General features: G+C 50.9%; 2 protein-coding genes and 1 long non-coding RNA gene across 4 annotated transcripts in view; 1 reads left to right on the top strand and 2 right to left on the bottom strand.

The window, feature by feature from the left end:
• The window catches only part of SPG7 (SPG7 matrix AAA peptidase subunit, paraplegin), a 34,823-nt gene extending 32,417 nt beyond the window's left edge, over positions 1 to 2,406 (bottom strand). For both annotated transcript variants that reach the window (XR_012044226.1, XM_072873745.1), the window contains exons 1-2: positions 2,050 to 2,406; positions 414 to 516 (exon numbers count right to left, since the gene is read on the bottom strand). Coding sequence is in view for 1 of the 2 variants with exons in the window: in XM_072873745.1 (XP_072729846.1) it covers positions 414 to 516; positions 2,050 to 2,187 (241 nt within the window). In the remaining variant the exon portion in view is untranslated. The remainder of the gene's footprint in view (positions 1 to 413; positions 517 to 2,049) is intronic.
• A 5,718-nt stretch (positions 2,407 to 8,124) lies between these two features.
• LOC140657141 (uncharacterized) lies at positions 8,125 to 11,721 on the bottom strand. Its single transcript, XR_012044227.1, has 3 exons — positions 11,145 to 11,721; positions 10,635 to 10,844; positions 8,125 to 10,460 (listed from the first exon to the last, which is right to left on the bottom strand). It is a non-coding gene; the product is annotated as an uncharacterized lncRNA (long non-coding RNA).
• A 477-nt stretch (positions 11,722 to 12,198) lies between these two features.
• ANKRD11 (ankyrin repeat domain containing 11) overlaps positions 12,199 to 26,455 on the top strand; it is a 160,311-nt gene continuing 146,054 nt past the window's right edge. Inside the window, exon 1 of the mRNA XM_072872559.1 lies at positions 12,199 to 12,261. The gene's annotated coding sequence lies outside the window, so the exon portion shown is untranslated. The remainder of the gene's footprint in view (positions 12,262 to 26,455) is intronic.

The raw sequence follows: 26,455 nt of genomic DNA, 5'->3' as shown, positions 1-26,455 counted from the left end.
ATTCAGATCACATTTTCTAACATGCACTTTTAACTTGTTCCAATGCAAGGCTTTCAGCAAGGTCACATGATGTGATTTCTGACAAAGGTGAATGACATTTTCGTCTTAGGCTTTGCTAATGAGGCAGAGAAAGATTCTCTACTTTAAAGTCTGCAGTTTTTAAATTAGCTTTTAGGTCTAATGACTCAAGTGCTTACTTAATCACGCTGAGCTCCTTGTGGAAAGGTGCCATTGTTCATCCCTGTCACCAAACAAAAACTTAGAACCCCCTGTAAAAGACACACAGCTCCCAAAGTCAAGAATAGAACAGCTTTATCTCAGTTTCAGGAACGCAGGCAGTGGAGGAAAAGTCAATACTCTTACTATATAAGACCTCTTCTCCTCTGTCTGTACAGTTGCTCTTCAGGACTCACCTAAGAGATTCCAAAGCCTGACTGGATCTCGAATTATGTGTTGTTTCAGCAGGAGTCCACTGAGACCTTGATGTGTGGGGGAAAGTGTTTGTGACAGAAGGCTCTGAGGAGGAAGATAAAGAAGGAAAAAAAAAAAAAAGACAACTGTTGGGAAAGTATCGTGACTGCTTAACCTTTTTGTATGCTGTGAGACTAAGACTTCTAAACGTGAAAATATTGTGGGTAAGTTGCAGGACCAGCAGCTGGGAGACCTGAATTAGTCCTGGTTGTGCCATGGACTTGCCATGTGACTTTGAAGATGTTGTTTATAACCCAGTTTAAAGAAAGCACATGTATAAATAGAAATATACGCTCAAAACACTTGGAAAATGTTATCTTTTCCCTCCCTGTATCTCTGTTCTTCATTCTAAAGATATGTTAGAAGTCATTTCTTGAAATGTAAAGATACCCTCCCACAACAGGAAAACTTAAGGACTACTACTTTGCAACCCTGCTGCACGGCAGTAAGGACAACGTGGTAATTCAGCAGTCATCCTGCAGTTGATATTCACATTTAAAGGCAACTTCACAACATCTGAACTAACATTTACCAATACTCTCACTGAATGCAAGTCTTGCCCCTTCTCCGATGGGCGATTCCTGTCTCACCACCCCTCTGCTGCACAGGCACAAATTTCGGTGCAGCGAGCCAGACAGGGACACTGACTAGGCTGAAATCCTTCCCCCTTTCTTCCTCGTGTGCTGGGCAGCAACGTGACTGTTTATGCTGGCCCGAGAGGGTAACCTCTTGGGATCGATACTTTCTAGAACAGAACAGCTTAGACTAGTTTAAACTGATCACAGAAAAACCTGGCACGATTCACAAAACAGTCCCACAATTGTTCTTCCTCCATCGCCTACTTGGACTGCAGGTGCTTCTTCGCCGCACCGAAGAAAAACACAAAACGGTCTTGGAGGCCTAGCTTAAACAAGAACCTTGCCTTCTGCATGAAGGTCTGCGTTGGAAAGCCCTGCGGTATCAGCAGCACTGCAAGATGGGGAAAACACATCTGTGGCCTACACCAACATGGTGGGTGCGTATATGCCCAGTGATAGAAAGAGCCAGCACAAGCGATGTTAGAAAAAAGCCTTTAATCAACATTTTCTTGCTTATGATGGCCTAGGTGTTCCCTTCACACGGTATCTCCCCCACGCTACTGTTACACAGCACTGTGGCAGACCTTTGGGCTGGGCTAACCTGAGAAACCTCCTCAGGAAAGCCCTGTCTCGAAGCAGGCGCTCCTTTAGACACAACAGGGGCTCACCCGGCTCCCCCCCGCGCCGTTCTCTCCTCTGGTGCTCCCGGCCGCGCAGGCAGAGCACCCCGCCGGGCCGGGCCCTCCCCGCGGGGACGCTGCCTGTCGCGGGGTGCACGGAGCCGGTCAGCGCCCGGGGCGGCTCGGGAACGCCGCTGAGGAGCCGAGGCGAGGGGCTCCGTGAGGCGGCGGCACGGGGGTGAGCCAGCACGGCGGGGCGGGGCCCGCACGTCGCGGGGCCTCCCCGCCCGGTGAGCCCGGCAGCCCCCCGCGGTGCTCGGCACCGCGCTCTCCGCCGCGCACGGGGGAGGCGAGGCCCCGCCCCACCGCCGCCCCGTTACCTGCAGGCCACGTCCCGCGCCGAGGGGACCGCCGCCGGGCCGCGGGCGAGCCCGGGCCCAGGCCGGGGCGGGCGGCGGGGCAGGCCGCTGCCAGCAGCCACAGCGCCCCCGGAGCAGCAGCAGCCGCAGCAGCGCCATGACCCGTTCCGCTCCGCCTGCAGGCCTCCGAGGGGCGGCGGCAGCTAGCGAGCGCCGAGGGGCCGCTGAGGGGAGGGCCGCGCCAGCGGGCCGCTACGCTCGCCGCCGCGCCGGGAGCCGGAGGCCTCAGCGGGGACGGAAGTGCCCGGTGAAGAGCGAGCGGCCATCTTGGAAAAGGGCCGGCAGCGGCGGGACTGCCATGCCTCAAGATGGCGGGCGCAACCGTCGGCGGCAGGGCGGGGCCGAGGGCGCCCCTTGGCCCCGCCCCCCGGCTGCCGCCGCGCGGGGGCTGCCGGGCCGGCCCGCGCGGTTACCGCGGCAACGGGGGATCCCGGCGCTCGGCGGCCGCCGGCCCCGCTCCTGAGGCCCGGCCCGGCCCCGCCGCCGAGCCTCGGCCAAGCCCCGGCGCAGCCAGGGGCCCCGCAGCCCGGCCTTGGCCAGGCCCAGGGCCCGCCCAGCCAAGATTCCCGCAGCCCGGCCTCGGCCAGGCACGTCCCACGGCTCTGCCTTGGCCAGGGCCCAGCGCAGCCCGGCCAGGATCCTGCAGCCTGGCCTTGGCCAGGGCCCCCGCAGCCCAGCCCGGCCAGCCCCCCAAGGCAGGCTGCCATCTGCGGACGAGCCCCAGGCCAAGGTCTGCCTGGCCAAGTCCCCTGGAGCAGACGGTTCCCACAACCGAGTCAGGCCCCCACAACCAGGCCTCGTCCAGGCCCTGCAGTGCAGGCAGGTCCCCGTGCCGTGCCCAGCCCAGCCTCGGCCAGGCCTCCCCAACAGATTTAGGCAGGAGGAGAACAAACATCTGGGAGGAGCAAGCAGGTTCCTGCAGGCACAGGAGAGAGGCTGCGGCCACCCGCCGTCACTGTGGAGGCACGGCTGGCAGGGAGACCTGGCACTAGGCAAGCAGGCGGTGCAGAGCCTGGTGGTGTGAGTACACGACTAGCCCTGCTCTGGGATTTTTATCACTCTTAATGTCATGTCCCACATAATTGTAACGGCTGGGAAAAGAAGAAGGAAACAGCCTCTGCAATCTTAGATTCAACAGAGAGGAAAGAGACCAGCTCCCTCCCTTTGCGGCTGTTGCTGAGGAAGACTCCCCTTCTGACAGCTCAAGGTACGAATTAGCTCTGATAGAAAACAGCATTTCGTATCTGCAGCTGAGCATGATGGATTAACAAGTACGCTCAGAAATAAAATGAGTGAACAAATATATATACATGTATATGTTTGCTTTGTCAGGCAGGTTAGCTGGCTCCTGTGATCTATCGTCTGTGGCAAAGGCATTACAATGTGTTTGACAACTCGCAGTAGCCAAGCTACAACGCGACTGATAGTCTGCATTTAAAAGTGTTCTGTTGGTGCACGTGCAGGGTTCTAACAGTGGTGGAAACCTCCCCTCAAGCATTACACCAGAGCGTGTCAAGGATATGAGTAGCGTTAAGTTCCCTATGTACAGATATCACAAAGGTCCTTGTATTTTAAGTCCCTGATCCTAAATCTTGTGTAATCTCTTCCTATTTTGCACTAGTTGTGTGCAGTGGAGTGGGTGGGCTCGATGTCCTCTGCTGAGTATGTCTTTGGGGCAGGAAGGCATTTCAGAGCAAACCACCTCCCTCCCGCCACAGTTACACCCTCCTTGCTCTACTGAAATGAATATTCTGTTTGCCAGGCCTGCAGGTCTGATCTCTCCTGCCCGCTTCCTTTGATGTGCCTTCAAGAAGCCATGTTTCTTTCTCCTCTCCTGTCTTGCTGACCACGATGGTTTCTGCAGCTTTTTCTCCCTCCCTCCTGTCCATGTTTCTCCCCTCAGGTGTCTCCAGGACAACTTTTAGGTATCATCGCTGTTAGTTCTCCTAACTTACCTGTCCTAAAGTATCTCAGGCATTCTTGAATGGGAGCTTGCAGGGCTACATAAAATAATAATAAATAATTCTCTCCCTTCCCAGCGGGTCTGAATTAGCATCCTCTTTCTAGAAGAGTCTCTTAGGATGTTAATTGTCATCTGCCCCCTGGGATGTGTCTAAGTAAACCTTCTACCAGCAAGGTCTATTAGCATGTTAATGTCCTCCTCACTCCTGGAAGTCTCTTTGTATCTCTGGCTCAATCGTCAAACAGCTTAATTTACAGACACAAAATTAAACTGGTTGCAATTAATCCATATTGGCTGGTCATAGCTTGCAGTGTCGCAGTGGGGATGTGACAGCCGGTTGCAGAGACACCAGCGGCTCCTCCACCCCACAGATCCCACCGGGCACGGCCGGAGAGGCCGAGCTGCCCAGAGAGATGCTGTGTGGCCCGCATTGCTACCGGCCTCCGCTCCACACTGGCCAGTGGGCTCTTCTCCTGGCACGCTCGCTGTCTGTAAAGAGAGGGTCATCCGCACGTGCTCAGCCTGGGGAGGAATCTGTCCCTTGTCCTGGCCAAGACTGGAGGCTGCGAAACCCAAGGCTGGCCCCTTCGAGGCTGCAAGGAGCCCAGGCCTGACGGGCACACACAAAGCTAGAGGTGAGATGGGTGCTGCGGAGCTGCAGTGGCCCTAAGTGACTGGGCCAGGGAAGGACAGCAGAAAAAGCTCTGGCTCAGCACAAACACGGGCAGAGCACAAGCCCTCTGTTCCGTGCCAGCCCATGCATGACACCTTCCTTGGCCAGGTGGCTGCCAGAGAGACGAGTGTCACGTCTTCACCCACCCTGCAGAGAGATCCATGGTGGGGGTTATTTACACTCCAGCTGTGTTTGGAGGAGGAAACAACTCGTTTGGAAATGCTGACTGATGGGGGAGGCTCCCTCTCGCATAAGCACAGAGCAGAGAGGTGCAGCATTTCCAGTGGAGAAACGTGGGATACAGCAACCACGGCAAAGCACGTCAGGAATCAAGGGGCCGTGGGGCCCCCCAGTGCCCCCAACCATTGCAGGGTACCAGCGCCATGCACATTCCTACTTCCCCCTCACTCAAGGCATGTCACACCTCGCTTCCATCGATTTTGTGATTGGACCTGCTGCTAATTAGGCCTGATCTATTTTTAAAGAGTTGCATCATTGAAATAGAATTACAGCCCGATGAGAAGTGAAGCAGTGCAGTTTGCTTAGACGGGACTTTACTGACTTCCGCCAGGCTGACCTGACAGAGAGCCAAATGGGTTTCATCGTGCCTGCCTTACAGCTTTGCTCCAGCTTCAGTGAAGACAAACTTGCACCCATTTAACGATGGAGGGCAATGAAAGATGAACAGGTCCAAACTCCAGCCCAGACGACCACCCAGCTGAGTCTGGGTGGGTTCACTGACTCCAACAAGCAGCGTTTCAGGTCCGTAGGGCAGCTGGGCTCTCGCTGCGATGCTCCCACCCAGAAGATGCAAGCCTCGATGTGACAAAACAGTACCAAACTAGGAGGACTGGTTATTTACAGACGCACCACATAGCTGGAGTTGACGTGATTCGTATTCCTCCTTTCACACCGTGCCTCAAAGGCAACCAGATGATGAAACACCAGGAAAGAGGGCTGGGGGTCCTCGCTGGTGCCAACACAACGTGACGCCGGGAAGGAGAGTCAAGAGGTTTTGCGCTACGTGCAGCCAGCAACCGCCATGGCTGCACTGTGACTTTTGCGTGGGCGGCTCAGGCTGCGCTGCGTATGCGGAAGCAAGTGCTGTCCTCTCTGTGTGTGCGAGAGACGACCTTGGGAAAGGTGGCTTCAGTCACTGCCCTTGGACTGGCAATATGCTCCTTTGGGAGTAAGCCAATATTCTGAGAAGACAGATATAACCTGATCCAGGCTTGGCCTCGCTGGGATGTGTTCCAGCCATGACATCACTCAGTAATGCCACGTGTATTTACTACTGGGGAAAGGTGCTGGATTGGAGTCTGAAATCTCTGGTTTATCTCCTGAGCAGGTTAGGAACAGGAAGCAGCATTAGCAGCCCCATCCTTGTATTTTTCAGGCCAAGAGAAATCAGTTTCCACAGCCAACACGGCCCTCAGCTCTGCTACGTCTCAGAACTCACATCTCCTATTTTCATGCTCCCTGTAAGACAGTCTTGCCACCCTTGCTCTTGCCCCCCGAGGCTCAGGAAGCTCCTTGCCAAATGCCATCAGCCCCCCCAGCTTAGCTCAGACTCATTTCAACACAGCACTTTGCAAACCGAGTGAATGGATACCTGCAATTAGGCGGCCGCCGTGCCATCCACAGACTTCACATCAATAATGAATCAAAGGACTAAACGTAGAGCTGAAGCTGCTAGAAGGTAAATTCAGACTTTTTAAAAGATGAAAAATTGCTCTGTTACCCACCTGGCAGTGCACGCCAGGGCTCCTCTGTGGCAGGACAAAAACGCACAGCTCGGCGCTAGCTGGGAGGCCGCAGAGCGTTCCAGCACCCTTCAGCAGTGTGCATCTCTGTCACGTACCAGCTGGTTTTTTTTAGATTACTTCTTTGCAGATGACAAGTCAAGGTCAAGGGATAGATGCTTCCCTTCAGCACAGCAAGGCCAAGTATCCCGGAAAGGCCTAGGCTCAGGAACATGCTTAAAAGACCACACGTCTGTCCCTCAAGCACAGTGAAACTCCTCACCAGGGAAAGATCTGTTCAGCAGATAGCCTTTTTATATGAGCCAGTCCAAACCCATCACACCTATTCCTCCAGGAACAGCTTGAGATCACTGCGAGTTCCAGTGCTTCCTGCTGCCGTTGCCAGACCCGCTTCCCTACCTGCTTCTCTCGGTGCACACAGGAGAGCATGGCACTTACTTAAACCGCTCCTCCCTGGGGACATGGAGGGCACCCCAGCCCCGTGGCGAGGCAGCCGAGAGGCTTAAGGCATAACTGGGACACAGTGCTGGGGTACAAACTTTTATCTCTGAGTCACCTCTAATGACCAGAGAGTTTAACTTTAAGACAGGTAGGTGACAGATGGCTATAGGCAGGGGATCACAGGGAATCAGCCATACAGCAGCAGCAGACTGAACCGTCTGCCAGTCACGGCTTACGAATCGCTAGAAAAGCAAAGTAAACGCAGGCAAGGAGGAGCAACGCTCTGTCAGAGTGACACGGGTACCTCTCAGCTTAGCTTGCAGGGGTAGAGCGGGAGGAGGGAAATAGCTTGTTTGTGACTCAAAGGCCACGAATGAGCAGATTGCTCCACGGGAGTGCGCTCCCTGGAGAGCTGCTGAAGCGTGCAGAGCTCAGGAGAAGCCCAGGAATCCATCTGTGTGCGGGAGGTGGCTGAAGTCATCTCCAAACCCCGCAGACTGGAGGTCAGTAAGCTCCGAGCGAGCAACTGTCACTCCACACCCCTGAAATCCATAAGCAGGCTAGAAACCTAAAGCCTGTCATTAGGAATAATAAAAACAGTAATTAGACCAGGACTGTCATGAGTTCACGCCTAGAACACTGATACGAGGCATTTACCCAGCAGCAGGGGACCACTACCCTCAGAAAGCATCCTCCTCTAGGGATGCAGGAGGCCTAAAGCTCCACGGACTTACTATTCACATAGGCATAAGGACCTGCAGGGAACCATATAAATAGACTTACCACCCACAAGAGCAGCTCAGAGCTTTGAGGGGTCCAAAAATACTGCTGCCTGCGCAGGCCAAGGGCACGGCGTAGCACGAGAGCTAAATCACCTCCTGGTTTGCTGGCTCTGCCTGTCCTGGGCCCCAGTGTGTGGTCCCGGTGCTTCGCTGGGCTGATGCTGCAACTCAGCTGATTACACAGCGGGCTGCATCGAGGAGTTAAACCTTCAGAAGAATGCTGATTTTGGTGCAAGTGAGCTGTTGCATTAGGTTAGCCTTATTATTTAATCACATCTCATAGAGCTGTGAGCAACCACCTCACTATAAAGCAGGTGTAAGCCCAGTCTTTTATTCCTTAATGGCATCACAGGCAGAAGGGCTCATTTTAAGATGGAGTTGTCCCTTAACAACAACAACAACAAACTACACGGATGGCTTGAAAGTAGTTTTATTTAAGAAAAATGAGATTGTGGGCAGAGTTAGGGAGGTTTCTGCTGCAGTACCAAGAGCATCAGCTGTACTCCTTGCTGGCTTTCCAAATGGTTGCCTTTCTAAATGGCTGCTTTGTTTGCCAAAACCATCTCTCTTCAAAATGTTAATACATGACATTAACTAAAACATGAGCCAAGCTTAAAGTAAAGGTTCTTCTAATCAAAGTTCTTCTGAAGTTTTATTCTCTTGGCCTCTGTGATGTTGGCACTTGACTGGTCACACAGGATTTACCCTGATGTGTGACGTAGCAGTCATAACTCACACATTGTCTAATCTATTCAAAATAGATTCCCATCTTTACATCCTGATAGGAGCTGAATCAGCAGAGAACTGCACCCACTTTAACACAGACCAGATATTTTTGCCCTTATGGCTGACATAATGGTTCCTTCCATCATGAGACAGTTGCTATAGAGCTTCAGGGGAGCTCAGCTGAAGTAAGGAGATGAATACGGTTACCCATAGGTTGCAAAAGCAGGCGAGCGGCTGACGCAGATGTCATCTCCAGAGTTAGACAGAGTATCAGAGCAAGGACCAAAGGGTCACAGAGCTCTTTCCCCAAAGTTAGTGTCCTTTCAGTTTGCTGTGACAGAAATAGGCCTGAAAGCACGTTCCCTAAGCGGCCTAATTTCCCTGCCCTCATGCAATGTTCTCTTTCCTCCTCAGCACCAAAGTATTTGTTTTATTTTAGGATTTGAGAGCTCACAACCTTTAGTGAAGGATAAAGGTGCTCAACAATTAACTACAGTTTGTTTTTTTTTTTTCTCTTAAGTATTACAATTAAGTTGCAAGGAGCAAAAGCCATCCCAGGGTAACAAAGCCAAGCGGGTTAAACATCCTCATCACAAAAGTGTCACCTAGAGAAAGAGCAGAACAACCCCCAACTGAAATCATTCCCCCTTCCCCCACTGTTAACTTTCTTTCACCAAATACTTTTCATGTCCCTCCCTGAAATAGGTTGATAGTCCACGCTGTTGTGTTCAAATAGAAAAAGGTCAGGATGACACAGAAAGGATTTAACTTCCTCCCCAGCGCTGGATCTTTGACCTGGATGACATTCAAGGCTGTCAAGGAAGCAGTAACAGCCAACTATATTTAGGAAATTAAAAAAAAGTATTTCCCCTCTCATCTACTCACTCAGAGGCACCAGAGAGAGGCAAACACTTATTTGCAGTGTTTTCAGTGAAGGATGACAAGAAGCTTAATGGAAGGGAGGACAAAAAAACCCCAACAACCTTTCTTTTGACTGGTTTAGTAGGTCTTATGAAGGAAGAAGATGGGTAGAGATAAAAAGACTAAGCCTAAGTAGAACACAGGACCAGCTTAACAGGCTCAGAATAAATCTCTCTCATGCTGTTATTTAACAGTGAAGTCGGACACGTGCTCCTGAGCCACTCCTTCATCACTGCTGAGCCCAGCAAAGAGATTTTTCTTCCTGGGGGACTCCTGGCAGCTTCAGCACATGAGAACAATCCTTAAGGCTGCCAAATGTGCGACTCAAGTGGAATTGCAAATGCCAAACAAGCAATCACAGTTATGGGCCACGCTCCTGGAAGAGGGGGGGAGGTTAAAAAAACAGAGCAATTACCGATGAGGTCACTGGTAGAAATTGTTTGAGAGCTGCTGCCTCAGGAGCTCCCCATCCTCAGCAACCAAACCAAAACGCAGTGACGCAGCTGTGCAGGTGGCTGCCACCCACACCAGGGCACCTTGGCCACCCGGTCTGGGCGGGGAGCCGCGCATCTGTCCCCATTTGTACTTGCTGTGAAGATCCGCTCCGTGAGCGGGATTCTTCCCTAGGGGATACCACAGCATTGGGTTCACCTTGATGCCACGAAGGGGCTCTGGCGCTAGATGTGTGGTACGAAATACAGATACACAACAAGCGTTCCTGTTCTGCAGGAGGGTTGGGCTGAGCTCAGGCACGGGCGGCTGGGTTTGAGTAAGAGGATCTACCAGTACTTTTGGAGTTACCTTAGTGCTGGAGAGCACAAATGTAACAGGTGGGAACACAGCGACTGTCAGGAGGAGATACAATGGCCTCGCCGGGGCTGGAGGCACTGCCGCAGCCAGACAGGAGGACGGGCACCAGTAGCGCCGTCTCAAGCACAGGAACCGAGCCTCGCGTGGCTGCTCGTCTGCACGGCACAGTCAAACATGCCCGCACTTACTTCTGCCGCTTCCCCAAGCCCAGCAGGACAAAGGCAGGAGGGTTATCCAGTGAGAACGACCATCCTCGTTTGGAGAGCCAAGGGTTTGGCTGTTTAGAAGAGACCCTGTAAATGAAAACAGCACAAAAGCCTCTTGGTATTATGCAATCAGCATTTGAAACAGAGAGGAAAAGAATCTTAGGAAAAAAACCAGGCACAACCAACACAGCCTGGTCAGGAGCAAGCGACCCGTCCCAGGGCCGAGCGGGAGCGCAGCCCGTCTGGATGTGCCCTCCTTACACAGCGGAGATGACCCGGGCCTGCCAGAGAAGCCACGCTCGGCAGCCCTCCCCTGGGGACGGCGGATCCTCAGCTCCAAGCAGGGCGCTCGTGGGCCAGTCGGGAACGTAACCTGCGTGATCCCTTTGCTGTCCCACTGGGGCAGCGACGCAGAAACCGTGGTTTGCGTAAATACCTTCCAAGAGGAGTTTCTGATTAACGCAGCCTCTTCTGAAAGCGAAAGCGAACATCTGGCATCAAGAACTTGTAATGAGAATGTAATTAAGGAATTCAGCCCCTAACCACAAAGCGATTTGGTGCGTGGCGTCCGATCGAACGCGGTGGCGGCGCGGGCGCAGCCGCCGAAGGCGGGGTGACGATGCCGCGCTCATGCCCGGCGTCCCCCGAGGAGCAGCACGACCGGTACCTCACCCGGTGCCTGCGCCCACCCCGACCCGTAGAAGCCACCACCCCCGGAGCAAACGTGCAACCCAGCGCCCGCCCGCGGCCTGTGGCAGCCCAGCACGGTACCCCGCCGCTGATCTTCGAGCGTGTCGGTGCGCAACGCCAACGGCCGAGGCACCGGCCACCGCCCCCGACCGCCTCAAGCCGGGGGGGTCCCCGTTCGCGGTCTCTCGCACAAAGAAGGGACAGCGCCCGGAGGCGCGGCGGGTGCCACCGCTCAGGGGAAGGGAGCGCCTGGGCCGCGCCGGCAGCCGCCGTGGGGCTGAACAACCGGCGGGGAGACGCACGGGGAGGGAGGGCGGCGCCGGCGAGGCGCCCTTCCGAGGGCGCTGCCCGCCCTCCCGGAGGCGACGGGGGCACGGGACTGACCGACCCCGCGCCGCCGTCCTGCGAGGAGCCTCCGCCCGACCCCGCGGCCGCTCGGCAGGCCGGGGCGGGCACGGGCCGGGGCGGGTGGCACGACCGCGGGCAGCCCCGTCCCGCTCCCGGCGGCGAAGCGGCACCTCAGCACGCCCCGCACGCACCTCCGGGGCCGCGGGGAGCGGGGCCCGGGGAGCCGCGGGGGGGGCGGGGCCCGCCCCGGTGCTCGGCGCTGCTCGGTGCTACTCGCGCAGATCCCACCCCGGAAACGCCGCCGCGCTCGTGACCTCTGGAGAGCCCGCCAATGAGCCGCCGCGCCGCCGGGACACGTCGGCCAATGGCGGCCGCCCCCCTGGGCCCCGCCTTCCCGCTCCCGTCAGCCCTCGCGCGCGGCGGGGGCGGGGAGGGGGGGCTGCGGCGCCGCGTTTCACCGCCCCCCGCCCGCCCCCCTCCCCCCACGGCGGCGCGCTGACGTCACGGCGGCGCTGGCCGCGTTCCGCCAATGGGGCGCGCCGACGCGGCGGGCCAATCGGCGGCAGCGTCTCAGCGGCGGCTGATCGGGCGGGCGGGCGGCAGCGCTGCGAGCCGAGGCCGAGGCCGAGCGCGGCGGGGCCATGGAGCGCGCGGCCGGGAAGCGCCGCCGCCACTGCCCGCGCCCCCTCCGCTAGTCCCGCCGGGCCGCCGCCCTCCGCCGCAGCCGCAGCAGCAGCAGCAGCAGCCCCTTCTCCCCCCCCCGCCGCCTCCTCTATGCGGCGGGGCCGGCGGAGCCGCAGGCCTCGCTCTCCCGCGAGGCTGCCCTCGGCCCGCTGAGGCCGGAGCGCCGGTAAGGAGCGGCGGGGGAGAGGGGTGAGGGCCGTGACCGGGGAGCGGGGCCCAGGCGGGGGCGGGAGAGGGGGCTGCCGCGGCCTGGTGGGGGAGGAGAGGGGCCTAGGCGGGGGCTGGGGGCGTGGGGGGAGCCGGGGGTGAGGGTAGAGGGGCGGGGAGAGGGGCGCCGGAAACGGCGGGACGGGGCGCGGAGCGGGGAGAGGGGTAGCGGGGCCCGTGGGGTGGGGGAGAGGGCAGTACGGGGTCGGGGCGGGGGAGAAAGCGACGTACCGAGGGCGGGCAGAGGATGTGTGGTGTTGGGGGTGGCGAAGGAGGTTAGGGGCTGATGGGAGCGAGAAAGGGCTGGTGGGGGGCTGCGAGGAGAGGGGGAACCGGGGGGTCGCTGGAAGGGGAGGGCCTGGTGGGGGCAGGGGCTGCAGGAAGCCGGAGGGAGGGAGGGAGCTGGCTGGGGTGAGGAGGGTTTGGGAGGGCGGGGGCTGCAGGGAGAGCGCAAGGGCTGGTGAATATTTAGGGGTGCGGAGGCTTGTGGGGTGCATTACGGGGCGGGAGGAACACGGGGCTCTGGGCCGAGGCCGCACGTGGGTGTCCCCCCTCTGTCCACCCGGGGTTTTTTTTGGGGGGGGGGGGAACACGGCAGAGTGCAGAGGTGCGGGGGGGCAGCGTGCATTTTGGGGTGAGCGCTGTGCTGGGAGGAACAATACCAAAAGTTGTCTGAAATGGTAATTTCCGTTTCCCATTTCATCATCCCGGGTAGGCGTTAGCCCTGCGTGTGTGTGCGCAGAGGATGGAGCCGAACCGAGCTGCCGCCAGCCAGCCTGGCTGATCCGCGTTTATTTATTTATTTTCTAGTTTAATCTTTAAATTGCTTGGTATTTTTCTCCTCGGAGAAGCTCTTTGTGTGCCGGGGAGGGGCTGCTCGACACCTTTGCCCCTTAGCAAAGGGGGGGGGGAGAAAGAATCCCACCCCAAAACAGCTGCACTTCTGCAGTCCAGAATTAACCTCCCCCAGGCCGGTGGATTGATTGCATGTTGAGAAAGGCAAATCGCCGCTCTCCCCCACCCCTTTGCTAGGGGATGAGCTGAGCCCTTGATGCCCTCTGCCCTTTCCCAGAGGCAGCAGCTGTCCTGCGAGGGGGCCGTGCCTGCGGATTGGAAACCGGCCTGTTCATTGAGGCACAAGAGTCGGTGTGTTTACGGATTGGCTTCTACTCCAAGCTTGGAGATCTGTTTTGATATCCAGTTGCAGGAAAGGGTTCCTCCTCCCCCCCCCCCTCCTGGTTTTGTACACAAAGTACTCTCTTACCGCTGGGGACACGGCCCTATAGGCAGAGAACAAATTCCAGGCAGCTCTTGAAGCAAAATTCCCTCCTGAGATGGCTTCTGAAATTGGGTATAGACCTTTTTTTTTTTTTCCTCCTCCCTGTGTAGGCAAAGATACTTAGCTGAAAACATCTTGCAAATGTAATGCTTTGTAGTGGCTGTGTGCTTTCCCGAAATGCTGAAATTTGTATAAATTTAAGGAACTTGGCGTTAAATGTAGTTTTCCTTTTTTCTGCTTTGTTCACAAAATGGAACGTTTTAATATAATCACTCCAATTATTTCCTTTTTCTGGGGGAAAAAACACTCCATGGAGTCATGGAGAGGGAAAAGGAGATTAACTCTCGCATGTTTTCAGATGGCCTCGATAGATTCTTTTGTGTGTGCTCTACCAGGAACTAAATATCTGGCTTGACTAACTTAAAAAGAAAAAGTTGGCGTTTTTACAGAATGGATTTACTGGCAGATTAAAGGTGTGTCTTGGAGCACTGTTGAATGATTGTGGTGGCGTGCAGTAGAAGGGTTTAAAATGCTACGTGGAGCGAGACCTGCGCTGACTTCTCCGTCTCGGCAGGGAAACTCTTAGGCACCGCGTTTCGTTATGCCTGTGCAATGTCGCTGCTGAAGCCGTGTGACCTGTTTTCTTTCCGTGGGAAGCGCTCTGTCAGTGGAAGATCTCGCTCTGAGGGGTGGTCCCTGCCCGCGTGGGTGCACTCTCGGGGCTCTGGTCGAGCTGCTCCTGCAGCACGGTTACCCTCGCACGTCTGTCCCCAAAGCAGAGCCCTCTCTGCGCTACCGTGTCTGTCCTGGTGTCTGCTCTTGCTTAGGTGTGTCTGGGGTTTGTGGTGCTCAGCTTATTTTTTTATGCAGAGATGCTCCGGCTCTCTTTGGTTCTGTCAGTCCTAAAGGAGGTAGCGCAGGAAGGTATAAAACTTGCTAGGGCACGTCTTGTCTGTGTCCTCCCTGGAAAAGGGCGGTCTGGGCTTCAGTGGAGTTTGCTGTGAACCTGTATTGTTAGGCTAGCTGGGACTCGCATCACCTCCAGACTTGTCTGAGTAAGTGGTAAAGGTTTGGTTTGTGAAACTCGCAGCCGGCTGAGTTGCCCATGCAGCGAATGACACATTGGAGTTTGGAGCGCGTACGAGCCCTTCGGTTTCTGCCCTCCAATTTGATGGGTTCCCAGCTATTTTTTTTTTTGCTTAGTTCTGTTCCAGATAGTGTTTGTAGGAGCCCTGGTCGTGTAAGTGTTAGCTGCTTTGACAGGCTGGAAACTGGAGATATTACGTTTAGCATTTCACAATTGGTTTTACCGTTCAGTTCTGCTTCTGCTTTTAAAAATGAAATCTTCTCCGTATCTCCATTTCATAAAAACATGGCTCAGGGTGAACTGATTTTTTTTATGTGCTGCTTTTTGTTTTTATGATGTTGTAATAGTATTTTCTCAGACTTAAACATACAGATTGTCCAATATGAATGTTGGTTTTGGACGGGGAAGAAAACTCAAAAAAACAAAACCAAAAAACCCTCCAGCAAAGCGCTGGGCTTCGTCTTGTCCTTCGTGTGTGGTAGGCGACCTGTTAAGAGTATTTTATTTTCTACTTACGTTTTAATTGACTAAGTCCCCAAAAATGCTTCTAAACAACATGAAGCGTATCACAGTGCCGTGCAGCGTTTTCCCTCTGTTCAGTAGAGCAGACAAATGTATTTCTCTAGGGTCAGTGAAGACTAGTCGTGTTAATCAATACTGTACCAGCAGTGTTCCCTTTTCAGTAAACCAGATGGACTGCTTACGACTGGTGGTGATTATTTTAACTGTGTAATTGTAACATGGCTGCATGATGACAGTGTTTCCTGCAGACACTTCAAAGGAAGGTTCCTGACAAGTATATCTTTACAGCGTTTAATCTGCGCTCTTTGTCTTTATGTTGTGGCTTTTGGACATATGTTTGAAGTACTAAGATTTTTTTTTTACCTCCTGCTTTTCTATACATTAAAAGAAGGCAGTACTCTCTAATGATAAAGTGTCTCGAGTATGGGAATAAAACCAGGATTAACTGCTTTTTGGGGGCTCCCAGGCTGCTGTATTGGTTTCAGTTAGGTTTAGATCCAGGCAGTGACTAAGGCAAAAACTAAGAGCTTTAAGTTACTGTGAGGAAACGGCAGAATTTTTTGAAATGGCGCTTGAATCTGGCTGCATGTGGCTTTGTTTTGGGGAAAATAAGTTCTATGGTGACTTGAGTCTTAACTGGGACGCTCTAATTACTTGGTGAAGAAATCCTTCTCCGAGGGAAGGAAATGCACAGGACCGGAGCTAGTTAATTACATTTTGCAAAATTACCGAGTGACGGCTTTCTTACGAGGTTAGCCCCTCTTCCTCCCTCCGTGCCGAGTACCTGAATTTCAGGCTTGACAGTCTGCCTTATGGATTGAAATTCTTGGTATTAAGATTTCATGGTGGTAGATACATAGCAAGTAGTGACAGGTACTGCTGCTTTTCAGTACAGCAAAGGAAGTAACGCTGGGAAATATTTACATGGTGGTTGTTATTCTAATCGTATTTCCTTGACGAGGCTCTAGTAAAGGTGGCTTGTCTGCTACCTCCATCGCGAGTGAGAATTGTATGTATTTCAGTTGTAAAAGGCTGTGGAGAGAAACTGGTGTCTCCATAGCAAAGATTTTAGCGTTTCGTGATGAACTGGCATATATTTTTACCCCATCTAATTTAAAACAGTCTGCACGACGCTTTACAGGAATGATTTGTATGCAGCTTTTAAATATTTTCTTTTTCCTGCAAGAGAGATTAGAGGCACGGAGCTGCTTTTTCCGAGGGTGCAGAGCGCTGGGAGCCTCAGCCAAGTGTTATGCAATTTGTATGCCACTGATGCACGGTCATAAAAAACACTCGCATAAATGTTAAAGGAAAGCTTGTGTAGGCAAATTATTTGAAATCACAAGCATCCTAAACAGTATGGGTTTGTGCAGCTAGAGCCTTCATAAAGTACGCTTGGGCGAAATGCTGTCTTTGGTATCCTGCTGTGAAGGGGGTAGGAAGCTGTCAGCACCTGTGGTCTGGAGGCTGTTTTTGAATGTATGCAACTGTACCTGGAATTTTCAAGCTTTCCTGTGTGGGAACTGGTGTTTTCTGATGTATTTTCTCATGCAACTGTTGGGTATTTAAAAATCTTAATTTGCCTGAGTCTGGGTGGTGGTGCTAGCTTCATCTGTGGCTAGTTATAGGTGATGCCAATTTGTAATCCTTTACAAGTGTATTAAAAAAAAAAAAAGAAGAAAAAGAAGCTTAAATGCTAATAGCAGTGAAAAATCTGTTCAGCGTGTAGTGCGTGTGAAGAAAGCAGGCACATGCGTTGGTCTGTGTAGTCTCCGTCAGCTGAGTTGAGGGCTTTTAAAAATCTGTTCTAATTTTTGTGCTGTATGTGGAATGGCTAATCCCATAAAAGCCTCGCACCTTTTGACAGATGAAACGCTGCTGTTCTTAACTTATTTGAGCAAAATATTTTTATAGATGGCATTAGCTGTGTGGCTCCAAGGGTAATGCAGTCCTTACACGAGAAAGATCTTGCTTTGATCTGACAGCTTTCAAGATCCATTTCCAATCACTGAGTTCCATTAACTCTGTTTATAATGGTGCCCTCAGACTTTTTTCTGTTTATGTGACTCTTTAGGGTGTTAACATTTCGGCGTATGTGAGTTCTCTTTAATAAACTGAAGGAGTAATTGGGGTCAGAAAAGGAAATAATCCTGTTAGAAGGTGCAGTTAATTATATCAGGTATTTTGGGCTCCAGAATTCTTCCTCTTGATTCTTTAATGTTTTCCCCAAACTGGAGGATGTAGAGAAATTATCAGATCGCCGCCAAAATAGGACAGTGGGGCAGGGTGGTGTCTGTACAGTTAATTTTGGGAGTGTGGAACGACTACAGCTGCAGGCTTGCTGGCCGTGGAGGAGAGGAGGGGAGGCTTCCCCGGCGAGCAGCCTCTTCCCTCTCCCGTGTCGTCGCAGCCTTCGACGTGACCTACGTGGCCTGTGTCCGTCGAGCGCGGCGCGGGAGCCCCGTGGCGCAGCAGCACCCCGTGCAGCAGCTCGGGCAGACGATGGGTGCCGGCTGTCAGCGGGAACGGCCTCCCCTCTGCCTCCCCGCCTGCTCTCTTCGGGGCATCACCGGCGTCTTGCCAGACCTCACGCATGAGAAACCGTCCTGGGTTTTCCTGCCCCTTTCAGTTTTGGTAGTGAGAAGGCACGAGCTCCTAAAAAGGACTTCTGAAACCTGCATCTTGTCTGGTTAATTTTTGTTTTCTTAAGTTCATCGTGTGAATAAGTTGTTCTGCTCGTTGCAGCCTAGCTGTCGTGAGCAGAGGCTGAAATCGCAGTCTGCAGAGGCTGAGGAACTGGGAGACGCTACCCCAAAGTGAACGAAAAGCGTGCGGTGGTCCTTAGCGTTGCGGAGTAGCGATGATGGAGAGTGAATTAGCTGTTGTAGCCAGAAGAAAGTGATGTTTTTTTTCTAGGTCAGGGTTGAAGGCACTGTCAGGGTGGTGATGTGAAGCATATATTACTGTCTGCATTGTCCCTGCCATATGGATGTGTGCAGCACTGCCCTTGGCATTCAGGCATTGAATTATTTATCCTCTAAGAATCTGAGGCAGCCTTTCTTCCCCGTCTCTAAGAAAACCAAACTTACCCGATTAGTATTTTTAAAATAAATCTTCCACTGTAAATCATCGCAGTGGCAGGAGCAAACTATTGATTGTATATTGCGTTTGTATTAGCAAACCAAAGGTTACAACATTCGATATCTTGTGGAAACATTGGAATATTAATTCTGCTGTTAGGTGCAAGAGTGTTCGTGCTGGCACTGGGTTCGTATGTGACTAAAATGCATGCCTGCTTCTTCTTCAGCAACAAAATTTACAGACTTTGGAAGTGGAAAGGGTAGAAAACTTTTTAGTATGTGTAAAAGAAGCTTTGTCTCAGCTATGCGCTGAGGGAACTGATGTTTTTCTCACATATGAGCAGCGAGGAAGCATCTCCTTTCCTCTTGCGTTATATTGGATTTGCTCTGAGAAAAATGTTAAGGTGGTCCTTGTTGGAGTGGTGGGCTTCAGGTCCTTAGCTGAGGACGTCGGTGTCCGGGCGGTGTCGCGGTGGGGTGGTTAAATGGCTGTGTGTAATCGGGAGGGGAAGCAAACGCTGCAGGAAGCTGGCTCTGTATTTTTTTTTTTAAGAGACTGACAGCTTTGCAGTAGAGGAAAGGTCTAAAATAATTTACCTTTAGAGCAGCGTAAAGCTGCTAAAATTGTATCACAGGCATGGCAAAGGAGGGAGATGTTACCCTCTAAAAAATTCACCACAATCCAGAGGCAGCCTGCCCCTGAAGGCTTGACAGCTTGTGAGAGGCTGGAGAGCTAGGTGTGGAAAATAAATACTGTGCTGCTCTGAATATCTTGATGTGAAATGAAAGTACGTGTAATTAGGAGCTCCTAAAAAAAATACATTAAATAGCTTTAAAGGAAAATAAGGTGAATGGAAACTTCATTATTAAGTATAAAATGGTTCACTGCAGTTCATGGTGCATCTTCATGTTAAATAAAGCACACGTGAGAGCGGTCAGTCCCCTCCCCCCGAGCAGAGCGTGTTATCAGTTTATCTGGGAAGGAGTCCATAAAAACTACATCCTGCTTCCACCTTCCAGCCTATCCTATGGCCTGCTTGGTGTAAACAGGTTGTACCAGGAGCTCCAAATTGCTAGTAAGTAGCCGGGTTTTCTGCAGGCCGGTTAGGTCCAGGAGGAGCCAAGATAAAGTTCCAAGAAGTTCTCTGTTGGGAACGGTCTCCTGATAGCTGCCTTCTACAGGGAGGGGGTAACAGACCTGATATTCCGCTGACTGTGGCAGTGGCTGTATCCGATGAAAAGCAGTAATCTTTTGGGTAGACTTTATACTTTCGGTCTGGTGTTTTCCACGTTATGCACGATGATGGCTGTTGCAGATTGTGAAATGTCAGCGTTGTCGTAACAACACACACCGCTTGCTGCACCGACCGTCGTTCTGCCGTTGCGTCAGGTCTTGGACGGACTGAAGATGTAAGCCTATTTATAAAGTACTGCTGTAGTTATATCTTTAGATAGATGGATGAGATTAGCCATGCCACTGCAGGGAAGAGATATAGGTAGATGCGGGAAAGGGGGGTATGTGTGGGGAGAAACAAACATCCTGCTCCTGGCTGTGCTACGGTTGTTTAAATACCACTGGGCGAGCTGGTGCTCTAGTTACAGTGTTTGGCTGCTTCCCATAGCTAGCTGTCTCCTTGGTTTCATCCTGCAGCTAGGCACAGGCAGATAGGTTTATCTGAACCAGATCGTGGGTCTGTGATGAGCAAGCCTGGGTATTTTTGTGTGTAAAACTTCTGAGCAGTCCAAGAGTTGTATGCACTAGCCAGGCTGGACGATGGAAACCCGTGCTCCTTGAACATTGACCTTTGACTCCAACTCCTGTGGGTTTTTTTTCCTCCTTTCAGCTCAGAAAGGACATGTGAGAATACGCTAGTTTTGAAAATTAGGATAGCTGATAACTGCTGTATCTTCTCTAGTTTCCTTCCTTGCGTAGCCTCTCTCTTGGCTCACGTCGGGGTACTGCGTGACAACTGTCCGGCCTCCGATCTGTTTGACGCTCTCCATTTTGCTGGCAGCCCAGAAGGCTTCTGGCTTTCTGACCGGGATCTGAGGTGCCCTGCATTACTCAGAGCTGCTCTCTGTTGTGGGTGATGGTGGCGAATTAAATCGCCTTCCCCTGGGATCAGCACTGGGACCGGGGTGTTAAACTTGTTCTGTGGCGAGAGCTGAATTGTGTTTGAGTTATTCCTCATCCCAGGGAGAAGAGATGAGACAAGAAGTCAGCTTTGTGGTTTTTTCCTGGTGTGCTGAGTAGTGCTCCTTAGTTGGAAAGCTACAGGTTATACTCTTAAAATGCTGAGTTTACTTCTGCAGTCTGTGCTGTCTGCTAGCTTCCCCTACTTCACCCACCATAATATTTCTTCTCCCTTCTGTCTGTCCCTCCCCCTTCCCGGGAGCCTCATCTGATGGAGGTTCTGCTCGGCGCTCTGCTCTCGCCTTGGTCCTCCTCATCCGGGATTCTTGTCTCTAATTTTAGCCTGTCTGCCTTTTGATGTTCCCTCCCGTCTGTTCCTGCCTTTCTCCTTTTCTCTGAGATCATCCTGCATCTTCATCTCTCTCTCGAGATCTGGGCCTTGTTTTGGCATGGTGGGAGGAAAGTGCTTGAAAGCGGAGTGAAGCTGCAGTAGCGTTGCGAGGTGAAGGATCTGGGGCGTGGAGACTTCTGCCAGGGGTGAGAGTTTGGGGTGCTGGCAGTGTTGGGTCTGCTGTTGCATGCCTGTTGTGCTTGCCAGTAATGGCTGGTTACCTCTTCTGCGTCACCGTCACCATCTATTGCCTCTGGTTAGATCAGCTCTTTGGGTCTTCGTCTTACTGATCCGTCCCGTGTTTGAATGATGGGGCTCTTTTCCACGACGTTACCAGTAACAGTTGTAGGCAGAATTTACTCTTATGGAGCAGTGCAGGTAATTGAAATCCACAAGAATTCTTCTGATAGTCTCTTCAGAGTCGTTAACCTTGTCCGTCTGGTGCTAATTCACTCGAGGCAGCTTGCAACAGAGGAGGGTGCATGGGAGGTTGCATCCTTAGCATTGCCTAGGAGCCTGCCTTTCCCCTGGACCTCCTGCCGTTCGCTAGGCCGTGAAGGCTGCAAGCTGCATGGTTTTCTCTAGAATTTTACTTCACGTTAGCATGCGTTTGCTTATGTTTACAGAGAAAATGACTGTTCTACTGCGGATGTGTTTTGACCCAGTAAGCCGGTTCTTCGCACAGGGATGCGATGAGCATCAGCAGAAAGCAGGGTACCTGACCTGATAGCTCTGGTATTGGGAAAGGTAGTTTGGCCTGGTGGGATTCATCTGCTTGAAGACTAGTGGGGATGGTGTGTATATGCATAATCTGATTTGTGCACAGAATATAAATACTTGCTGTTGCAGACATGCAGCCTGTGGTTTTAGAAGTTCTTTTGTGAAAACAAGTCAACCCCTCCACCGCTGCAGCAAGGAGCTTCAGCAGAAGCCCAGTCCTAGCAATTAGTGGAGGTTTTAAAAGGAACCTAGCAACTGCTACTGCAGTTTGATTTGCAGATTTTTTTTTTTTTTTTTAGTCTAAGGTTTGTAGCTGTTTTCTTTCCATTGTATGGAGATAGTCTGCATGTCACTGTAGAGAGAAAGGTGGAGGGAGTCGTGGTTGTGCTGAGATCAGTGACTAAATTAGTTGAAACGATAACGGTAATGCTGCTGTGGGCTCTACAGCAAACGATCCTCGGGGAAAGTGGAGCATGACTGGAATATACGTGGTGGTGTGTGAATTTGGTGTTTGTGGGTAACCTGAGCTCACCTGTAAAGAGTTTTGTTACCCAGATACTTTCTGACCTAGCTTGCTTTTGTCAACAGTCGCACCAAATGATTAACGAATGATGCCTTCCAGGAGTGCGGTTATGTAAAATGTTAATACGCTGCATTTTTCCAGATCAGCTTTATAACGTGCACAGGGCTTTAAGTCGAACTTCAAAGAAGGTAGTTTGCTTTATAGTTGAACCTATGAGCAGTTTTATGTGCAGGGTGGAGTGAACTTGTGGAGAATATTGCAGTTTTCCCACTGTCATAAAAAGTTATGATCCTCATGATTCAAGTATTGTTCTGTAGGTGGAGGCAAGAGACAGATGCAGAGGTCAGTGGGAGCGTGTACGGAGTAAGTTCAGATGTGCCAGCGGAGTGAATGCCCTTTTCTGTCTTCCTAGCTCGCTGAAACGGGTTCAAAAAAGTGCCTTGTGCTCTTTCTGGGTCTTCCTAAGAAACCTGCACCTGTGTTACTCGCGGAACAGGCAGACCATTTCCATGGGAAAGGAACTTGGCAGGGGGAACCGTGAAACGCGGCTGAGAGGGGTGCTTTTTTCCAATGCGGTGTTTTGAACCGTTCTTAAAACGTGGCGCTTCAGAGTGGAAAAGAGACTGTAAGTCAGTTTATAACCTACTTTCGTTCTTTGGGCTTTTCTTTGGGGTACGAGCCAAGTGAGTTAAAAAAATAAATAAGTGGCTGCCTCTTGAACGAGCCTCGTTCCAATTCACTGTGCTCATGCTTCCGAAGATATTTAAAAACCGAGATATATTCCCTAAAAAAAGGACCGTTTGGCTAAGTGATCATGGTGGGAGAGTAGGATAACCTTTTACAGCCGTAATTGCGGGCTTTTCTAAAAGTATCTGACAACGGGTTCTCCTTGGCCTGTGCCGCTTTTACACCGCGGCAAGGTGTAAGACTCTCCTAGCTGTGGAGTCAATGCCGCCAATTCTGAGGTATAAAACACTTTTCAGTTTTCAATAAGTGAGTTCTAGCTGATTAAAATAAGTCACTATTCCCGTTTCAGTCAGATCTCTATAAATATTCTGAGTGACTTAGCCTCTCGTTTAAAACATTTTCTCCTGGGATGAGGAGGTATAAATGTGCTCTTTGTTTGCAGCCAGGAAAATTAAAGGATCACAACATTCAAAAACGTACATGTTAGATCTTCGGAAAAACTGTTTCTTAAAGAATGCATACTATATCTAAATGTACAAATACCTTTGTTAAGGTGTTTTGTTTTCCCTTTTGTTAGCTTGAATTTTATTCTGCATACATTAAAACTTGAGGGGGGGGGGGGGAAGAAGATCCTTATCTTTGGATGATCCATTAGCTATTATAGCCTGCCTCTTATTTATTTTTGTAAACACATGTGTGAATGTAAACACTTTATCCAGAATGGCCTTGCAAATGTTCCTGCATTAACATATATTGTCATGGAGAATAATTTTCATTTAACTGTAATTTGCTTTATATTTTCCTCCCTGGTTGCCATAGAAACGCCGTCCGATGTGGCAGGGACTACTCGCAGGAGCTAGGTTATGCATTGCCTCTATAATGGACCTCTGTTAATCACGCTGCAGTTCTCACTGAAGGAGCCATGATTATTTGCAGGAGGCACTTTATTTATATAAACTGTAAGATGCCTGTGGTTACCTCAGCTTAATATTCAGAGTTGTCAGGGGTGCTTTTCTGTTCCGTGGAACTTTTGTCATAAGAACTGGCTATGTATTACGACGATTGTGGAACTGATATATATTTACTGAACTTTAATGTCAGTTAGACTTCCTTTTCAATTTTCATTTCATTTACTGTAATAGCCTAACTAGTAACGCTCTTTCCTGTGGTTCAGCTTAAGGTCTTAAACGTTTGAAACACAGCAATGAAACGTTTGTTATCCTTATCTGTGCCTAAAAAGTTGACTCGCTTTTCATAATAATGTGTCTGTGTCGTTACGGTGGTGGCTGCAGCTGGGCAAACACCTTCTCCTCCACCCCAAGCCTTGCCTCCAAGAACAGTGAGCTTTGTTGAACAGCCATACCAAAGCACTTAATCACGCTTAGAAGAAAAAAACCCCTTTCCTTTTGGCTAAGAGCAAATAGAAAAGGAGTGAAGATGGATTTTAGTCACATTTGTTGCCTGGCTGTGGATTTCGGGTCTATTTTGCACCTCTCATTTTTGGCCGCGTTGTCCATGTCTGCCTCAAGCCACAGCTGCTGTTCTCCTGAACCATGCCCGCGTTTCCCTTCGATTTACTTCCACTCGGGAACCCCCAGGCTCCGACAGCGCAGATGTGAGCGTTATGTATGTCCACTGCAGCTGGTGGTAGGAAGCTGGTTTTACAGCTGAAGACAGTGGGGCCATCCCGAGGCAGAGGTGATTTAGGGCTTTAGTCACTACCCCTGCGTTACCGTACGTGCTGTCGCGTGGTGGTGGGCTTTGCCCTCATCGGGGTGGGCTGGTGGCTGTAGGGATCCCGAAAGCACGTGGGAGTGGGTGCTTTCTTGTCTTTACTGTGACTTCAAGGGTGAAGTACAACATGATCTCCAGGAGTATCTGTGCTCAGATGCCTGACGTTTTAGGATGCACTGAGAAAACAGAAGGATGCTGATCTCGGTCTTTGTCCATGGCTTGTTGAAACCTTGGAAGGACTTGCCTTCCAGCTACTGAGATAAGAATTATGGTGGCACGGGTTCAAACTGAACTCGTCAATTAGCAAATGATTCATTTTTGCTTAAGGGGACGAGCTAAAGGAAAGGAAATCAACCACACGGGATTCTCTTTTTGTCTGTGTACTTTCACGGCAGAAACCTGAAATTGTAACTTAGAGACGTGAATTTCACTTGCCTCCCGAATTGGACTCCTCAAAATGAATTTTTAGGTTGGTTCTAGGTCTTAAAGAAAATTTGTATGCTGGCCCTTCCTTTCCTGCTCTTCGCGGTTGGATGCCAATTGTCGGTTACGTAAGTCCGGATTACTCCAGCACGTGGATGCTTTCGGATGCATATGGTCTCACAGCTATTTCTTGGTACTTTACACAAAAAAATTGAGTAACATTTTGTTCTGTAATGCGGTATTAAGAAACTGAGCATTTTTTCCTGTAATGGCGTATAAACAAGTAGTGATAACATCCTATTTAAAGCATTTGGAGGAGGTAGGGCTAAGGAGGGGAGGCAGGGCTGAATCAAGCTTTGTTTTTCTTACACCGACACACCATATTTTAGTACAATTTTGCTTGCCTTCCGTGAAAGCTGTGAGCTATTAGAAATGACCTATTTTTTGAGGTGTATAAGCACAGCGCGGTGTGCGCTGTGGGCATGGAGTAGCCTTGTTAATAGATGTTACTCACCTCTGTTCCCGTGCGTATTTCGGTGTCTTTCACTGTCTGATGTTGGTGCTCTTTTGCTGTTTACAAGAGGGAGGTGTGAATCGTAGCCAAAGGCCAATCTAATTTTAATAAAAATCTGAAAAATGGCTTGGCTGTAGTCAGGACTTTTGGGTCTGGTGTAGACTTTCTGCATTTTCCCTCTCTCTCTCTACCTGTTGTCACATAAATGCTCAGAATTGACCACTAATTGGTGTTTTTAGTGACACGTTTGGGATAGTCGAGTGTCCCTCTTCACAGGGGGTAGATTATGCATTCTGCGTTCTGACAATGCCAGCATCTCTAAGCTCTCGGGTGGGACAGTCAGACTTGCTGGCAATTTATGAAATAATGAACGCTTACTCTCTGTAATTAATTTTTATCTGAATTTTATTCAATTTTTGCTTAATTTTAGCTACCCGAAAGTCAAGTGTTCCACACCGAATGCTTTATAATTTGGAAGTATTTTATTTCAGAGTGAAGTATTAAAATATGTAATAGCACAAGAAAATATTAGGAAGCAATATTTTGAGCTGGTGTTGAGTTGATATTTCCAATATCATAGGAACAGCCTCATGGGAATGAAGGTAGAAGCGTATGATGACTGTTGAGCTCGTGGTTCAAGTCAGGGGGATGTTGTTGTATTGATAGAGCATAGCTGGGCAGTCTGCTTAACTTGTTTAAAACAAACAAAAAACCCACGTGACCCTATAGTCTGTGCATAAATGCGTGCGTATGATGGCAACTTATGAGTGTGTTATGAGACAGCTTATGTTTTTTGACTTCTTCCCAGCTCTGAGGCAGCTATCTCAGCAAACCTTCGAGGTGTTTTTTTTCCAAAGGTGGGGGTCCTGAAGGGTGGGTTGATGAATTGCGATGTGAGCGCAGTTGTAGGTATAAACTAATGCATGTGGCGATTTAGTTACCTTTTGTGGACTCATCGAGTAGGCTCCATTACTTGATAATTGGGTTAAACATTCGTTAGCACGAGAAGAGCAGAGTGGCTTTGGTGGCAGATAAGAGTATTTCACTCTTTCTGAAGCT

Source organism: Ciconia boyciana, chromosome 9, assembly GCF_034638445.1.
Source record: "Ciconia boyciana chromosome 9, ASM3463844v1, whole genome shotgun sequence".
Classification (NCBI taxonomy): domain Eukaryota; kingdom Metazoa; phylum Chordata; class Aves; order Ciconiiformes; family Ciconiidae; genus Ciconia; species Ciconia boyciana.
Note: the sequence above shows the minus strand (reverse complement) of the source record. Positions and strands in the feature narration are given on the sequence as shown.